Genomic DNA, 16,695 nt, shown 5'->3' with positions numbered 1-16,695 from the left:
TTAGAATTAAATTATAGGTGATATACTAATCATATTATATTATGTAATATAATTAGTATATAACATAGAGTTATTTGAATGTAGATATATGATAAATACTTTAATATATAGTTTATAATATATAACTACATATACAGAGTCTATAATTGTATATATAATTAATATATGATACCATACACACACATATATTATTATAGCTAATAAAAGTGGCAATTTAAGCCCAGATTTACTGAAATCAAATCCAATGTCTTTTCCACTTCTCCACATTGCCTCTTCTTATTCTTGTTCTTCTTCTTCTTCTAATCTCAATTCTAATATTCCTTGTCCTCTCTGGGGCACTTGACACTGATGATTACTCTGTTCTTTGATATTCTCTCTTCTCTTAGTTTATATGATAGTACTTTTTCCCAGTTCTCCTTCTACTGCAATTACATAGCTTCTACTATGGCTTTTTTGCTGATTCTTCTTCTATCTCTGACTCTATTTGTAAAAGGGGAAAAAGGACTCTTTTTGATCTCTCTCTCCCTCTCTCTCTCCTTTCTTTTCCACTTACTTCTCTCTCCCTTAGCACTCAAGGACCTTAAAAATTATCGCTCTAATTCTGCTTTTGTAATCATGTCTAACATTACACCTTCCATGTGCTTTGGGTGCACACACAAAAGAGGACCCCTCGATATTTTCCCTGACTATGTGCCACCACTTCCTGCATCCACATATTTTTCTCATTTCTTCTATGGCTGGAATGGTTTCCTCAGACCCCCGAATGTGCAAGTGCTAGTACATACCAAGTGTTTAATAAGAGCTTGCTGAATTGATAGTACATATGTATTTAAAGTGTTTTATAGGATATAGAGGGGGAAGGAACTTTAAATATCATTTCATCTACATTTTATAGATAGAAAAATAGATTCAGACACCAGACAGAAAATAGCAAAGCTATGATGGGAACCCAGTTTTTCTGAGTCCCAATCTGCATGGATACTATTATATGTGATATATTTTATAAGTTAGAGCTATTTACTTAAAGGAACAAATACTTATCAATATGGTTGTGTGACCATTCATGAGTCATTTAACCCCAAATTATTCCAGGCAGATCTCTAAGACCACAAATTGTTGAATATGTGCAAATCTGTTTTGGTGGAGGGAGATTCCTCTTTATTCATTATACAAATTGATTCATGAGTTTAGCTAAGAAAAAAATCTGACAAATACAGCAGAACTTTGACTTAATTTATGGAATATATTTCTAGTGAAGCCTATTTCTTCTTTTGAATCCCTTCCCTATTTTAAAGCAAATATTTTTCCTAAATCACTCCTGCTGCTTCTGAATTCTGGCATCTTGGATTTTGTCTCATTTCTTTCTTTTACTTTGTAATGTGACAAAAAGATGGGTACAACAGTGTGACTTTGATGGGATTGTGCGAGCTGGACCCCTAACAAGAAAAGACCATGTCTCTAGAAACAACCAGAATTCCTGAATTTTCACATTCCAGCAGCCTGGATCACTGGCCCACCCTACTTGATCATCTAATTAGCCTACTTGGCCCACTGCACTTCTTAATCCCACCTAGATCCCCTAATTAGCCTTTCACTGCTGCACCTGGCCTGCCCCAGATTACTTGCCACTCCTTAATCCTATCCAAATTCTATCACTGTCCCTATTGTATATAAGCATTGGTCTGACCTCCATTAAGTTGCAGGTTCCTTAAGAATCTTGCCTGCTTTATTGGCATCACAATAAATCTTGTCACTGGACTGGAAGATGATTTGAGTGCCTGAATTCATTCTAGGGGACACCACCCTGAACCCTGATATTTCAGGTTTCCCAGCAATCCCAAACTGAGTCAACTTGACTATTAAAAGCCCAATTAGAAGTGGGAAACTGCCTCAATATCTGAGGCTAAAAGACAGAAAAGAGACAGACAAGAAATGAGCTTTGGATAAAGATCTTTGTACTATTTTTTGTTGACATGGTGGAAAGATGTACACTAGGTGCTAATTAAGTTAGATAGATTTAGAATTCATTGAATAACTGGACCCAATGTGTAATTAATGATTCAATGTCAGCTTCTAGGGAGGTGATGAGTTCTAAATTCAACTAGCTGAACTGTTGTTAAGCCAATGTCTTTCTACCTTGTCCATAAAAATGGCATGACACGCTTGGTCAGATACTTTGCTGAAAGCTGTCTATAGCATGCCTCTGGTAACAGTATCTATAGCATACCAGTGATCTAATAGTTTAATAACCCTGTTTAAAAAAAGGAAGGAAGGAAGGAAGGAAAAAAGAAAGAAAAGAAAGAAGTAAAGAAGAATAAAATAGAATAAGGTGCTAATTCTAGAATATCATTGGGAACTGAGGGGGAGGGATTAAAAGTGTGATGATTCTTTATATGTTGAAAGTAATGATTCTAAATGCAAAATTTTAAAAGCAACTATAATGATAATCACTAGGATTTATTTACTATTTTAATGTTTGCAAAGCATTTTACAAAAAGTGTCTCATTTAAACCACATAGTGACTCTGGGAAGTAGGTATTAGTCTTCCTTTAAATTTTTTTTTAAATGAGGAAGCTGGGGCATACAAAGATTAACAAACTTGCCGAGATTGTACAGTTAATAAGTGTCCCATCCCAGATTTAAACTCAGGTCTTCCTGATTCCACTCCTAGAACTCTATCTGTTGTACTATAGTTGTTTGTATCAATGTTTAATTTAGAATTTTAAATAAAACTATAAATTTCAAAAACTCTTCACAGTTGAAAATAAGAACTATACAGAGCATTAATTTCAAATCACTTAATCCTTTGGGGAAATTATCTTACTCTCTATACCAAACAATTCCTCTGAATGTGATTGAGTGCTGAATAGTAGGTTAGAAACCAATGTTTCCTAGTTTAATTGTGGACATAGTTTGATCTGTACTCTTGTTTCTGAACAGAGTGTTTCATGTTTGGGTTTGGGATTATAGTACCTGGAGCAGATTCATAAGTGTGTCTCTGAAGTGTCCAGAAGTCTCTGAGTAAATGTCTTGCTGAAGGTCACTATTGTATTCTGGGGAAGAAAAAGCCTGTGTTAAAAGGAATGATTTATTATAGGCCTACACATGTGATATGCTTGGAATACTCAAGTAATAATTCTCTAGAAGTAGTAAGTTCAAAGCTCAGGAAATACATCCTGGCAGTTGACATTTATGTCTTTTAACACCTTCTTCTCAGAAGTCATCATTAAGGATCATAGCAAAGAAACAACCAGTTGGCTTTTCCTGCTCATTCATAATCTGTTCACAAGCATTGATAAACACAATTGGCAGCTATCTTTGTAATGGCTTACTTAAGACTTAAAAGGAACTCAGATTTTTGAGATGTTAAGGAAACAGAGGAGCCGTTGCCTCCTAGAAGACCTCCCTGTAAATACTTGGAATGCTTTGTATTATTTAAATTTTTCCAAGTGATGGTGCCTCCTAGAAATTTCAAGGATGATAGAGCAGGTTCCATGGCATTCAAGTTTATTAGAAAGAAAAGTAGCTCACATTTTTATGTTGAAAGCTTGTAGAAAATCTGATCTTTGGGTGAATTGGGGTATCATATAGATTATTACTGTATAAATAAAGCAAAATGAGTTGAGGCAATTGTGCAGATAATTACTAAAGATATCAAAAGGAAAAGCTATTCATTGCTATGAATTATTTTATTGGTTGTCTATCACCATAGCGAATTCCACTAGGTAAATTGCTAAACTTCCCTCTATTTTGTCTATGCAGAAACCATCCCTTTTTCCTTTGGGTAGCATGTGAACACATGCCTGTAAGATCAAAGAATTATAGATTTAAAGTGAAAGAATCTTAGATGTTATCTAGTCTATCATTTCTACTCGCAAATGACTAAAATGAGACTGAAAAGGTAAAGTGAACTTGCCCATTGTCACAGGTAGTAAGTAGCCAAATCAGAATTTGACTCAGTTTAAATACTTCCAGATCACCTGTACTACTCTGCTTCACAAGGCTAAAGTGCCTCAGGATATCAGAAACTGTCCGATAAGTTTCCTGACTTGGGAAGAATTTGCTCAATAGGCACTAACTATTCCCTGAGAATTTTTTATTTAGCCTACTTCTTTATGGAACCAGGTCAGGTTCATGCCATCACCACACATTAATATTGATTGAGAGGCCACTTTCAAAGAAGTAACATGTTGCCATGGAACACTCCAAGCACTTAGCACACAGTAGGTGCTTAATAAATACTTATTGACTAGACCTAAACTGGAATTTCTACTTGCTTTATTTACAGCAAAGACTAACATGTGCATGTCATTACACACATATACATGCACATGCGTACATATACATACATATACATGCACATGCGTACATATACATACATATACATGCACATGCGTACATATACACATACATATACATGCACACATGTACATATATACATACATATACATGCACACACGTACATATATACATACATATACATGCACATATGTATGTGTATATATGTGTACATGTATATATATAATAAGCATTACGCAAATAGTATGCTTCTTTCATCTGGAAAATTTCTCCATTTGTTCTTGATGCTAATATATCGATGAGGCAATTTTCTTCGGTGCCTGCTCCCTAGAAGGGAAAACAAAACAAAACAGAGAGAGAAATACACTGTGGATTAATAGTTCCAAAGGTATTTAAATAAAGAGATATTTATATAGAATTGAATGACAAATATTTATCACTCCAACTACATTACAAGGATTCTTCTTGTCTGATGTTACAAGAAGCACGCTGATATCATAGAGCCACTAAGACAATAGGACATTTACAGTGTGGAAATAAAGGTAAATCAATACTAGTAGCTGAATAAATTTAATTTATAGGGATAGAATTCTGGGAAACAGCTCCTAGAGAGAGACTAAGTAGCTTCTGACACAGTGTCTGGTGACTTCTAAGATTATGTGTACTTCTCTGGTTTCAATTCAATTTAATCCAATTCTATAAGCATTTATTCAGTTTTGCCAGCTGCCATGTGAAAGTCACTATAATAGATGGCGAACATTCAAAGCAAAAATAAGTTAATAAATAAGATCCAATAAAACTGGAATAATCATAGCATCAAAGATCTAGAGTTGGAAGGGAGTTAGAGGTCATTAAGCCCCAACCTCTTTGTCTTGTGTGTGAGGAACTGAGTCCCAGATTGTTTCAATGACTTGGCTACTCCAGGTGACTCAGCTATTAAGTGTCTGAGGCAGATTTGAAACTCAGCTCTTTCTTATTCTGAGTTCAGCACTACACCTGTCTGTCTCAATGAGCTTACATCCTATTCTGATTTTGACAGAGGGCAGATCATTTTATCTATGATTCAATGATTAGCATGAGAAGTCAGAAAATATACCGTCTCCCCCATACATGGGCCTATCACAGTGCCTGGCCCTGATTCTTTACAAAGGGCTTATTGACTGCTGGGGGGGACAGAGACATTTGTGTTTTTCATGGGGTTGTTTTCTTTTCCCTTCTCACTTGGAGAAAGATCACCATTTTTCATGTAGCCAAGCTGAAATCGAAAAATCCACTGGGTCAAAAAACAATACAAAAACATAGAATCTTCTAGAATTGTAGAATTCAGAGTGGTAAGGGGCAGCATTAGAGATTATCTAGCCCAGTGGTGTCCAACTCAAATAGAAATGGTGTCACTCATCCATACGTAAAGATTCCTGCAGGCACATATTGATTTAGTTTGAAAATCTGATATTATCTATGTCTTATTATATTTTTATTTACTGTGTTAAGTATTTCCTAATTGTATTTTAATCTTGTTAAGGGTGCACACTAAAGTGTTGTGGACTACATGTCTGACACCTCTCATCTAGTCTAACCCCCTCCTTTTTTTAACATTTGAACAAATTGAGCACCAGAGTAAGTTTGACCTGCCTAAGATCACGTAAAAAGTAAGAAGCAGAGGGAATTCAAACCCATTCCTCTTGTTCTAAAGCAGCAACCCACAATAGAATAATGAGTAGCAGTTACTAAAACTAGGATCTGATTGTATTTTGGTTCCAGGGAGTAACTGAGCCAGGATAATTCTAGTCTAGGCCCTCAGCAGGTATGTAGATCAAAGGAGATGGAATAAATGCTCCTTGGGCCAAGTGAAGGGTTTAATCCTTTGGAGAAAATCATAAGCTTTATCTTCTTCTGTGGTCTGGTAGATCTTAAGATAAATGGCTTTCTAGTTCCCAGGTGAGTTGTTTCCTTTTCGTGTTATCACTGGGGCCTAGATAGTTTATCTTAAAATAAAATGGATTTGAACAGCAATATTTACTATAAAAAGTCTTTCTGCCTTTGCCATTGAAATTTCAGTTCATAAACTCCCCTCTTTTTTAAAAAAAATAATCAGAACTATAACTAAGGTCTCTGGGACTGGGTGATAAAATAAAAAATCAGTCCTAGCTGTACTTTGCTCCCAATTCATTATGATCAATCTGTAATACTACTACTACTAATAATAATGACAATTATACATATATATTTTGATAAATATAATTTGAAGGTTTCTACCCCATCAAATGAGTGGGCTCATTTTGTGTACTTGCTGTATATGAATGGCTCTGTATTAGTGTATCTTGTAAATGTGACTAGAGGAGGATCTGAGGTTCTATTTTTGTAGGAAATCCCTTTCTTTCATGGAGATCATTTAAAAAAAATAAGCCCCAGGGAGTCACCTGAGGCTCTCAGGACTTGACTTGCCCAGGGTTACAGTTAGTATGTGAAATAGAGATTTGAACCCAGAGCTTCTCATCTAGCAATCTAACCACTACTCATTGCCTTTCTATTTTGTTTAACTATCTAATTATTTTTGGAAAATATCTAGCAATACTTTCTGTTCATTGGAATCCATTTCTTGGAATTACGATCCATTAAATTGTGAGCTCCTTGAGGGCAGGGACTTTTTTGCCTCTTTTTTTTAATCCCTAGAGCTATGTGCCATTGCCTGGCACATGGTAGGTACTTATTAAATCTTTATTGATTGATCGATTGGAATAGTGATCAATAAAAAGCTATGATTATAAATCAATGGTAAGATTTGAATTCAGTCATTAAATTTTGATTCCAGATATGTTTTATAGGTCTTAGTCAAGTCCCTGAGGTAGATAGAATTGACATGTATTTTAATAAGACATAAAGTAGTTCCAAATGTAAGGAAGACTTTAATGATGTTTACTCTGGCCGTAAATAACAACTACCAACTGGTCTTGCCCCACATGCCGTCTGTGCACAGAATGTGATAATCTCTGCCAACTAATTTTTGAAAGATCTCAGAAGTCCTGCTTTTGTTTGACTATAGCCTTTAAAAGTAAGAAGAAATGCACAATCTCCAAGCAACGGCAACAGCAAAAAACCTTAATAGAATCTATAATCATTTCACTTTTAAGAAATGACTTTCTTGTAAGGGGAAAAAAATCACACACCTCTAGTCTTCAAAATGGAAACTCAGATACATGGAAAGCAAGTTATTTCATAAAGGAGAAACTGAAGGTCTTATTAAAATAAATAGAAAACATGGCAAAACATTTCATCTTTGATTCTATTTCTTATTTGTACTTGATATGCTAAAGTGATTACCAACTTTTTAAAGAACAGAATATTACTTCTTCCCTCCTTAATATGACAACAAATATAAATCACATTGCACAATGTATTTCTCATTTCTCACTATGGCTCACTTAGAAATGGCCTTTACAACAATTGAGGATTCTGTTAAATGTCAGAGAGCAAGAGAAATAAATGTCATTATGGGCAAGTAGTATCTGAGGGTAGTTTCCAGGGGGAGATTGGAGAAGTACCTTCATGGCATGCCAAAGCTCATGAGCATCGTAAGATGGTGGTGGATACATCAGACCAACCATAACATCCTTAAAATGCCCCGAAAGATTCTCCTTCAGGTCTGCAATCAAATCCTATGGAGGAAAACAAATCAGTAAATCCACATGCTATCTGCATCATGACATATCAACATGAGAGGCACATGGCTTGAGGGGTCCAGGAGACATAGGTTTAAGTCCTTCCTCTGACATTGTGGGACTCTAGATATTTAATTACATTTTAATCACATATAATTAATCTCTCGAGCATCAAGCAAATCCCTAAGACTGTAAATTGCAGAAAAAATACTGAGAAACATTGATAGAGAATGGGTTATAGATTCATTGGCACATAGATTTAGAGCAAGAAAGGACTTGAGATACCAATTAGTCTAACTCACTCATTTTACAGATGAGGAAACTGAGGCCAAAAGAAGTTAAAATGACTTACACGTCACCCTCTATCTCTAAATACAAAGTCTTTCCACTGTGGCATCCACTTTCTGCATTAGACCAAAAATCGGTGACCTTATCTCTACCTGTACAAATCATGGAATAGTAGAGAATGCATTTTACAGCCTGAAAGAGAGCCTCATTTCCAATCCTTCCACAAAGCAGGTATGTTCCTGCTAAAAACATGAGTGATTTGGGAACAAACTAGTTAGTGAATCAAACTTCAAGATTCGTGGCTGACTGAATTTTACCCCATTTCCCTGTGAAAAAATATCATACCATATGCAGCAACATATAGACAGGATAACATTGTACCTTCCTCTACCCAACCTTCCAAACATACACACTACCTTTGTCTCACTGGAAATATGAATAACAATCGAAAACTAAGTACACTTTACCAGGGCCAGTTTACCCAGTGTCCTTGATTGCCTGGTGGGGGCTTTAGGAAATACTATTCTTCAACAAAAATATTTTGTCTTCCAATATGGTAATAATGGCCCTTAGAAGGAAGGAGCTGATTCCTCTAGTGCCCAAAAGCTAGTGTTATCTTTTGTGACTGTTTTTAAAAAAACCCAGCAACAATCTTTTAGGCATTTCTGCAAATTGCTGCTACATTATTATTGTAATGCATAAAAGAGCACTGAGAGTGGAAACAAATAATTTTTTTTTCTACAGCCAAGCATAATGGGTTTTCTTTGTTAAAACATGAGAATTTTTTAAAAAACAATCAATTTTTGCCAAATTACAAAAGTAGGAAAATTGAGAAGAAAGGACATTTGATTCTCAATCTCTTGTTGTATTAACAACAGAAATATATGGATATGTTACATATATAATATAGAGACATAATCTTTTTACAGTATATTTAGCTTTTATTAAGACTACTAGAAAAAGTTTATAAATCACTTTCACGTGGTTCAAAGACTAGCTGAAATGTGTTGGTAATATTCCATCTTAATGTATCTGATGTATTAGTTCAAACTTGTTCTGATGGTTTATATTAAGATATCTTAGTTACACAGAAAGGCATAAAGGTTTTAAGAATGAAGAAAGAATAATTGTAAGTTGAGTTCTCAATGTTACAGATGCGCTTTTATGTTTCTTTTAAAGTAATAAGCCATTTATCTGCTAGCTGAGTACTACAGATACAAGGACCATATGACGTATTTTCCTGGACAATTTCTACTTCAATATTTTTGTCCTGTTGTTCCTACAAACCATCAAAATGTCTTAGGAATTGCACTACATCAACAACTAGAGATTGAAAGAATTACAAAAAACATCCATAACTCGTGACACTGAGAAATATAAAAGATGGAGCAATAGGGGTTGAAGAAATGCTGAAGTTACTAGTAAAAATCAAGAACCTTACCCTTTCAAATGCAATGTAAGATACTTGTTGGTAGAGGCTATGTTTCATTTTTTTCTTTGTATCTCTAATGAATAGCAGAGAACCTCGAATAATATTAAGCATAATGGTGGTTCTTAATAAGTGCTTGTTGAGTGAATGAAATAATGAGTGAAAAAAATTAAATGATGGAATGTTAAGATAAAATAATAAATGTTTAGCAGTTACTTTCAATATACTTTTACACATGATCAGATGCTAAATAAATGGTAGACAGTAGGTACAATAAAAAGTTATAATGCTGGGTAGATCGAATACGATGAATTTAAAAGAGATGACAGTTTTTCTGAAAAAAAAATATTTGGGGATTTCAGTGGGCTAGAATCTATACAAGTCAAAAGTTTGGTTGTGACAGCCAAAAAAGTGAATGCCAACTTAGCCTATATTAAGAGAGCCATTGGGTGCAGGGATAGGGAGGTGATAGCCAGCCGTACTCTGTCAGACCTCACATCTACAGCATTGTGTTCAGTTCTGGGCATCACATTTTAGAAGCCTCATTGATTCACTGGGGAATATAAAGAAAAGTCCAGACATGATCATGTAAGCCCTGTAGATCTTGCCAAATGAGGATCATTTAAAGTTATGTATGGCACGTAGAAGATGGGCATGGGGAGGTACAATAGTTATTTATACCTATCTGAAAAATTGTAGAAAAGAATTAGACTTCTGTTTTGCCCCAGGAAAAAGAACTAAGATGTATGAGGAAAGTCATAAAGAGTAAAATTTAAGTTTGAAGTAAGGGAAAGAAAACCCAACTTCCTCACAATTAATACTCCTCTAAAGAGGGAGGGTCTTCTTAGTGAACTTTAAATGATCCTCATTTGGCAAGATCTACAGGACTTATATGATCATGTTTGGACTTTTCTTTATATTCCCCAGTGAATCAATGAGGCTTCTAAAATGTGATGCCCAGAACCGAACACAATGCTGTAGATGTGAGGTCTGACAGAGTACGGCTGGCTATCACCTCCCTATCCCTGCACCCAATGGCTCTCTTAATATAGGCTAAGTTGGCATTCACTTTTTTGGCTGTCACAACCAAACTTTTGACTTGTATAGATTCTAGCCCACCTAGTTACCAACAGTCCTTTCACAGTGATAGTCATTTAATACCAATTTAGTAACTTCAATAAGGGCCAGAGCCTGAACTGATAATCAACCAGCAGAAGAGGCTGGACCTAAGCCTCTTTGTTTTGTGAGTTTACTCAGAGAGTACCTCTTCCTATGTCCACAAGGTCAGATTGGACTGACTTAAGAACATTCTCTCCTCTGGCCATTAAGGATGAGACCCTTAACCCAAGGCACTATCTTGAATAATGTGACTTTTTCTTTTATGGGCATATACTATATTATGGCATGGTAATGGTAAATTAAACACAGAAATGCTGATTTGTAGTTCCAGTTGACCCTTGCCAACTCTCTTATCTTATTGTATTTACAACCTATTCAATTTAGAAAAATCCTTTTTTTTTTATCACAGTTAAACATATATGGACATCATAAAACTGAGTAACACAGACATGCTGAGCGGTGACTTTTCTGAAAATGTATTTAAACCTTGTCATTCTTCTGTTCAGGCAGTCAGATTTCATCTGGCTCCATACATGTATGTGTCTGCTAGCTTTAAGGGAATAAACAATATGAATTTACATATCACCTTGCTGGTTTGCCTCCTTTACCCAACACTCTTGAGCCAGCCCAGACCACTTTACTGCTTTCACTATTGCATCTGGCCCACTCTAGGCTATTTACAACTCTTTAACCCCATTCTTTTTTACTGTCTTTTTTTGTATACAAGTATCAGTCTTACCCCCCTCACTCCCTACCATTAAGTTTTAGATTCATTAGGAATCTAGCCCACACTATTGGATGGCCTTACAATAAACCTTGCCGCCTGTACTGAAAGAAGGTTTGAGTATATGAATTCATTCCAGGCGGACACTGCCCTGTACCCTGACACTTCAGGGTTCCCAGCCATCCTAAACTGCATCAGAACCGGCTCCAGTATGGTCGATTGTTAAATTTTCAGTGTGAGAATTTTCACCTCAGAAATCAGTCTTACAAATTAATGCTTGATTTATGTTTTGCTTATTGTTCAAACTTAAGAAAGCATTAATAATGCAAACTAAATTTAACAGTGTATGTGCATACATTCCCTTTCCACCCCAACTTCCACCCCAGTTGACTCACCAAGCAACCCCTTGTATTGCTATATGAAGATTGCCTGAATTTAGCAAGAGGGCAGCAGAAGTCTCACACCATTAAGTCATCACCAGACTGGAAGCTGCTGTTGTTGCTGCTGCTAATAACTGACATTTAATTAGCGCTGGAAGGTTTGTAAAATGCTCCCTGGATATAAGAACAGATTTTTGAGAGTTTGTGTTCTTGTGTCAAAATCTAGATTTACTCTTAATTTTTGAGCCTTGTGAGGAGTAACCTTGAAGAGTGAAGTCTCCTCAGGGGGTTAATGATTCCCTGTGTGCACCCGGCAATTGTTGAAAAAGCACATTCTTGAAAAACAGCATCGGCAGATAGCTGGCATTGGGGGGGAAAACTGCTTTACCACACATCCTGACATCCTGATCCCCTTATCACACTCACATCCTGCTTTAGCAGAAAGATTATTAAAAGACTCCCTTGTTCCTTGTCTCTAGGTAAAGTTTTGTAATTTTCTACTGTCCTTGGTTGCTGGAGATTTCCATGAATAGACTGTGAACCCCAAACTCGAGCCAATGGAAGATGAGGGGGGTAGGGACTTCACGTCAGGGTATAAAAGGATTCTGCTTGCTGTAACCAACTTGCACTCTCTGTCAGGCACTACTCTGAGCAATGAGGGGTGTGCCCTTTCTCATGAGAAAGAAATAAAATTCCTTTCTGTTTCTCTATACTTTTGCCTCTGAATATTTTATTTTGGTAGTGGTCTCCATCGCACACAGCCTTCTCTAATAGATGGCAATTTTCATTGTTCCTTATAATGTGCCAGAGAGAGAAGTTAAACATTTGAGCAGTTAAAAAGACATTGACTATCCTGTATTCATTTCTCAGTTTTAAAATTGCTTTCGATGAATCATCACCATTGGTAGCAGCACCATCCTATCAGAAAGTTATGGCGGATATATTGCCATTTTGCACATGAAGACATTAAGGTTCAGGGAGCCTGATTTGTAGATGACAGACAGTTAACGGTGAAGACAGAAAATTCAGAAAACTTTTGAGTATGTATCTTGTGCTTTTTCCTAAACCATAATTTAGTTTATGTGAGAAATGGTGGCAGGAGTTTTGTTTTCATGGGACAGTGATAGCAGATTGTAAGTTAGGTGACTGGTTGTTATCAGAGTTATGATCTAACAGAGACCACAATTCTGATCCAGTGAAAAGTGAGGCTTGTATGCATGCTTAAGGAGCCATTCGAGAAGGGCATGACATAGGCAGTCAGTGGGTTGCATCTGGCCAATGATGGGAGTCAATAAAAGGACTGGCTAGTCTCAGTCCTTGTACTCTCCTGTACTTGGTCCAGGGGAGATACCCATTTATTCAGATTGAATAAATGTAAAATATAATTAAAATATTCCTGGCTTCCCAATGAGTATTGTTTATTCCTAGACAGTGTGAGTATATTTACAACATTTAGTTCTCAGTACTTCCTATGTATTTTGCCATTCCAGCATCTTCTTTGTGACCAAGAAAGCTCCTTCTTGTTCCATGTGGTTTATTTTAAGCTTGAAAAAGCTAGCCAGCTACATGATGCATTGAGCGGGATGCTGGATTTGGATTTAGGAAGACCTCAGTTCAAATCCTTACTCAGAAACTTCTTAGTTCTTGGAATATAGGCAAATCACTCAACCCCCCACTAACCTCTCTTTCCTTATCTGCAAAATGGGAATAGTAACAGCACATACTTCACACGATTGTTGTTTTGAGGGTTGATAATCAGTTAATATCAATTTAATAACTTCAATAAGGGCCAGAGCCCAAACTAATCAACCAGAAGAAAAGCCTGGACCTAACAGCTTCTTTGTTCTCTGAGTAAACTCAGAAAATAACTCTTCTCATGTCAACAATCCCAGATGGGGCTGACTTCAGAGCATTCTTTCCTCTGTTCATGGCCATTAAGGATGAGACCCTTAACCCAAGATACTATCTTGAATAATAGGACTTTTTCTTATCTTAACATTTTTTTTCTTTTTAAAATTTTATTATTTATTTAATATTTTAGTTTTCAACATTGATTTCTACAAGATTTTGAATTACAAATTTTCTCCCCATTTCTACCCTTCCTCCCACTCCAACATGGCATATATTCTGATTGCCCTTTTCCCTAGTCAGCCTTCCCTTCTGTCACCCAACTCCCTGCCATCATCCCCTTTCCTCTTACTATCTTTTAAGGCAGGATAGATTTCTATGGCTCATTCCCTATATATCTTATTTCTCAGTTGCATGCAAAAACAGCTTTTTCTTTTGAGTGTCTGGTTTTAAAACTTTGAGTTCCAAACTCTCTCCCCTCTTCCCTTCCCACCCACCCTCCCTAAGAAGGCAAACAATTCTACATAGGCCACATAATGTATAATTATGTAAAACACTTCCACAATACTCATGTGAAAAACTAACTATGTTTCCCTCTATCCTTTCCTATCCCCCTTTATTCAATTTTCTCCCTTGACCCTGTCCCTTTTCAAAAGTGTTTGCTTTTGATTACCTCTTCCCCCTATCTGCCCTCCTTTCTAACATCCCCCTTTTTTATCTCCTTCCTCTTTCTTTCCTGTGGGGTAAGATACCCAATTGAGTGTATGTTATTCCCTCCTCAGATCAAATCTGATGAGTGCAAGATTCACTCATTCCCCCTCACCTGCCCCTCTTCCCTTCCAATGAACTGCTTTTTCTTGGCACTTTTATGTGAGATAATTTACCCCATTCTATCTGTCCCTTTCTCCCTGTCTCAATATATTCCTCTCTCCTCCCTTAATTTGATTTTATTTTTTATATATCATCCCTTCATATTCAACTCACTCTGTGCCCTCTGTCTCTATATCTCTATATCTATATCTATATATGTGTATATGTATATTCCCTTCAGCTATCCTAATACTGAGGTCTCATGAATTACATACATTGTCTTTCCATGTAAGAATACAAACAAAACAGCTCAACTTTAGTATGTCCCATATGATTTCTCTTTCTTGTTTACCTTTTCATGCTTCTCTTGATTCTTGTGTTTGAAAGTCAAATTTTCTATTCAGCTCTGGTCTTTTCACTGAGAAAGCTTGAAAGTCCTCTATTTTATTGAAAATCCATATTTTGCCTTGGAACATGATACTCAGTTTAACTGGGTAGATGATTCTTGGTTTTAATTCTAGCTCCATTGTCCTCCGGAATATTATATTCCAAGCCCTTCAATCCCTTAATGTAGAAGCTGGTAGATCTTGTGTTATTGTGTTTCCACAGTACTCAAATTGTTTCTTTCCATCTACTTACAATATTTTCCCCTTGACCTGGGAAATCTGGAATTTGGTGACAAAATTTGTAGGAGTTTTCTCTTTGGGATCTTTTTCAGGTGGTGATCAGTGGATTCTTTCAATTTCTATTTTACTCTCTGGATCTAGAATGTCAGGGCAATTCTCCTTGATAATTTCTTGAAAGATGATGTCTAGGCACTTTTTTTGATCATGGCTTTCAGGTAGTCAAATAATTTTTAAATTATCTCTCCTGGATCTATTCTCCAGGTCAGTGGTTTTTCCAATGAGATATTTCACATTGTCTTCCATTTTTTCATTCCTTTGGTTCTGTTTTATAATATCTTGATTTCTCATAAAGTCACTAGCTTCCACTTGCTCCAATCTAATTTTTAAGGTCGTATTTTCTTTAGTGGTCTTTTGGACCTCCTTTTCCATTTGGCTAATTCTGCCTTTCAAGGCATTCTTCTCCTCATTGGCTTTTTGGAGCTCTTCTGACATTTCGGTTAGTCTATTTTTAGGAGTTATTTTCTTCAGTATTTTTGAGTCTCCTTTAGCAAGTCATTGACTTGTTTTTCATGATTTTCTTGCATCTCTCTCATTTCTCTTCCCAATTTTTCCTCTACTTCTCTTACTTGCTTTTCCAAATCCTTTTTGAGCTCTTCCATGGCCTGAGACCAATTCATATTTTTCTTGGAGTCTTTTGATGTAGGCTCTTTCACCTTGTTGACTTTTTCTGGCTGTATGTTTTGATCTTCTTTGTCACCAAAAAAAATAAAAAGATTGTAAAGTGTGAGTGTGAGTCTGAATCTATGTCCTTTTATCCTGCCTGGCCATGTTCCTAGCCAACTACTTGGTCCTTGAGCTTTTCGTTGGGGTATGACTGCTTGTAGAGTAGAGAGTGCTTTGTCCCAAGTTTTAGGGACTGTGCTGCTGTTTCCAGAGCTATTTCTACTCCACCATCACCGCAGGCTCTGTCACAGCAGCGCTCCTCCTCCTCCAAGAACCACCAACCAGGATTGTGACCCAGATCCATGCAGGGCAAAGCAAGCCTTGCACTCCTGCTTTGGTCTGCTGCTTGATTCCTCTCACCATGTGAGCCAGGGACTCCCAAAGCAGCTGACCCTGGAGCTCTGGAAGCACCTTTGCCACCCCCAGGGCTTGGGCTGTTTTTCCCACTAACCTGCTCCATGGTCTTTGGTGTTTGTGGGTTGAGAAGTCTGGTAACTGCCACGGCTCAATGATTCATTGCCCTGAGGCCTGCTCTGGGCTGACTCCCAGTCTGGTCTATCCTGGCACAGCCCATGGTGGGCTGTTCTCTGCTCCCAGTACCATGTGATAGACCTTTCCCAGCAACCATCCAGGCCATCCTGGGCTGGAGACCTGCTTCCCTTTGCTACTTCGTGGGTTCTGCAGTTCTAGAATTTGTTCTGAGCCATTTTTTACAGGTGTTTGGAGGGATTTGGGGGAGAGCTTAAGCAAGTCCCTGCTTTCCAGCCACCATCTTGGCTCTGCCCCCCTT

The 16,695-nt window shown here is 36.9% G+C and overlaps 1 protein-coding gene across 1 annotated transcript in view; it reads right to left on the bottom strand.

Annotated features, from left to right (window-relative positions):
* The window catches only part of ANXA10 (annexin A10), a 77,723-nt gene that overhangs the window by 27,766 nt on the left and 33,262 nt on the right, over positions 1-16,695 (bottom strand). The window contains exons 4-6 of the mRNA XM_036765023.1: positions 7,842-7,955; positions 4,536-4,626; positions 2,974-3,053 (exon numbers count right to left, since the gene is read on the bottom strand). Coding sequence (XP_036620918.1) covers positions 2,974-3,053; positions 4,536-4,626; positions 7,842-7,955 — 285 coding nt within the window. The remainder of the gene's footprint in view (positions 1-2,973; positions 3,054-4,535; positions 4,627-7,841; positions 7,956-16,695) is intronic.

This window comes from Trichosurus vulpecula, chromosome 6 (genome assembly GCF_011100635.1).
Source record: "Trichosurus vulpecula isolate mTriVul1 chromosome 6, mTriVul1.pri, whole genome shotgun sequence".
In the NCBI taxonomy this organism is placed as follows: domain Eukaryota; kingdom Metazoa; phylum Chordata; class Mammalia; order Diprotodontia; family Phalangeridae; genus Trichosurus; species Trichosurus vulpecula.
Note: the sequence above shows the minus strand (reverse complement) of the source record. Positions and strands in the feature narration are given on the sequence as shown.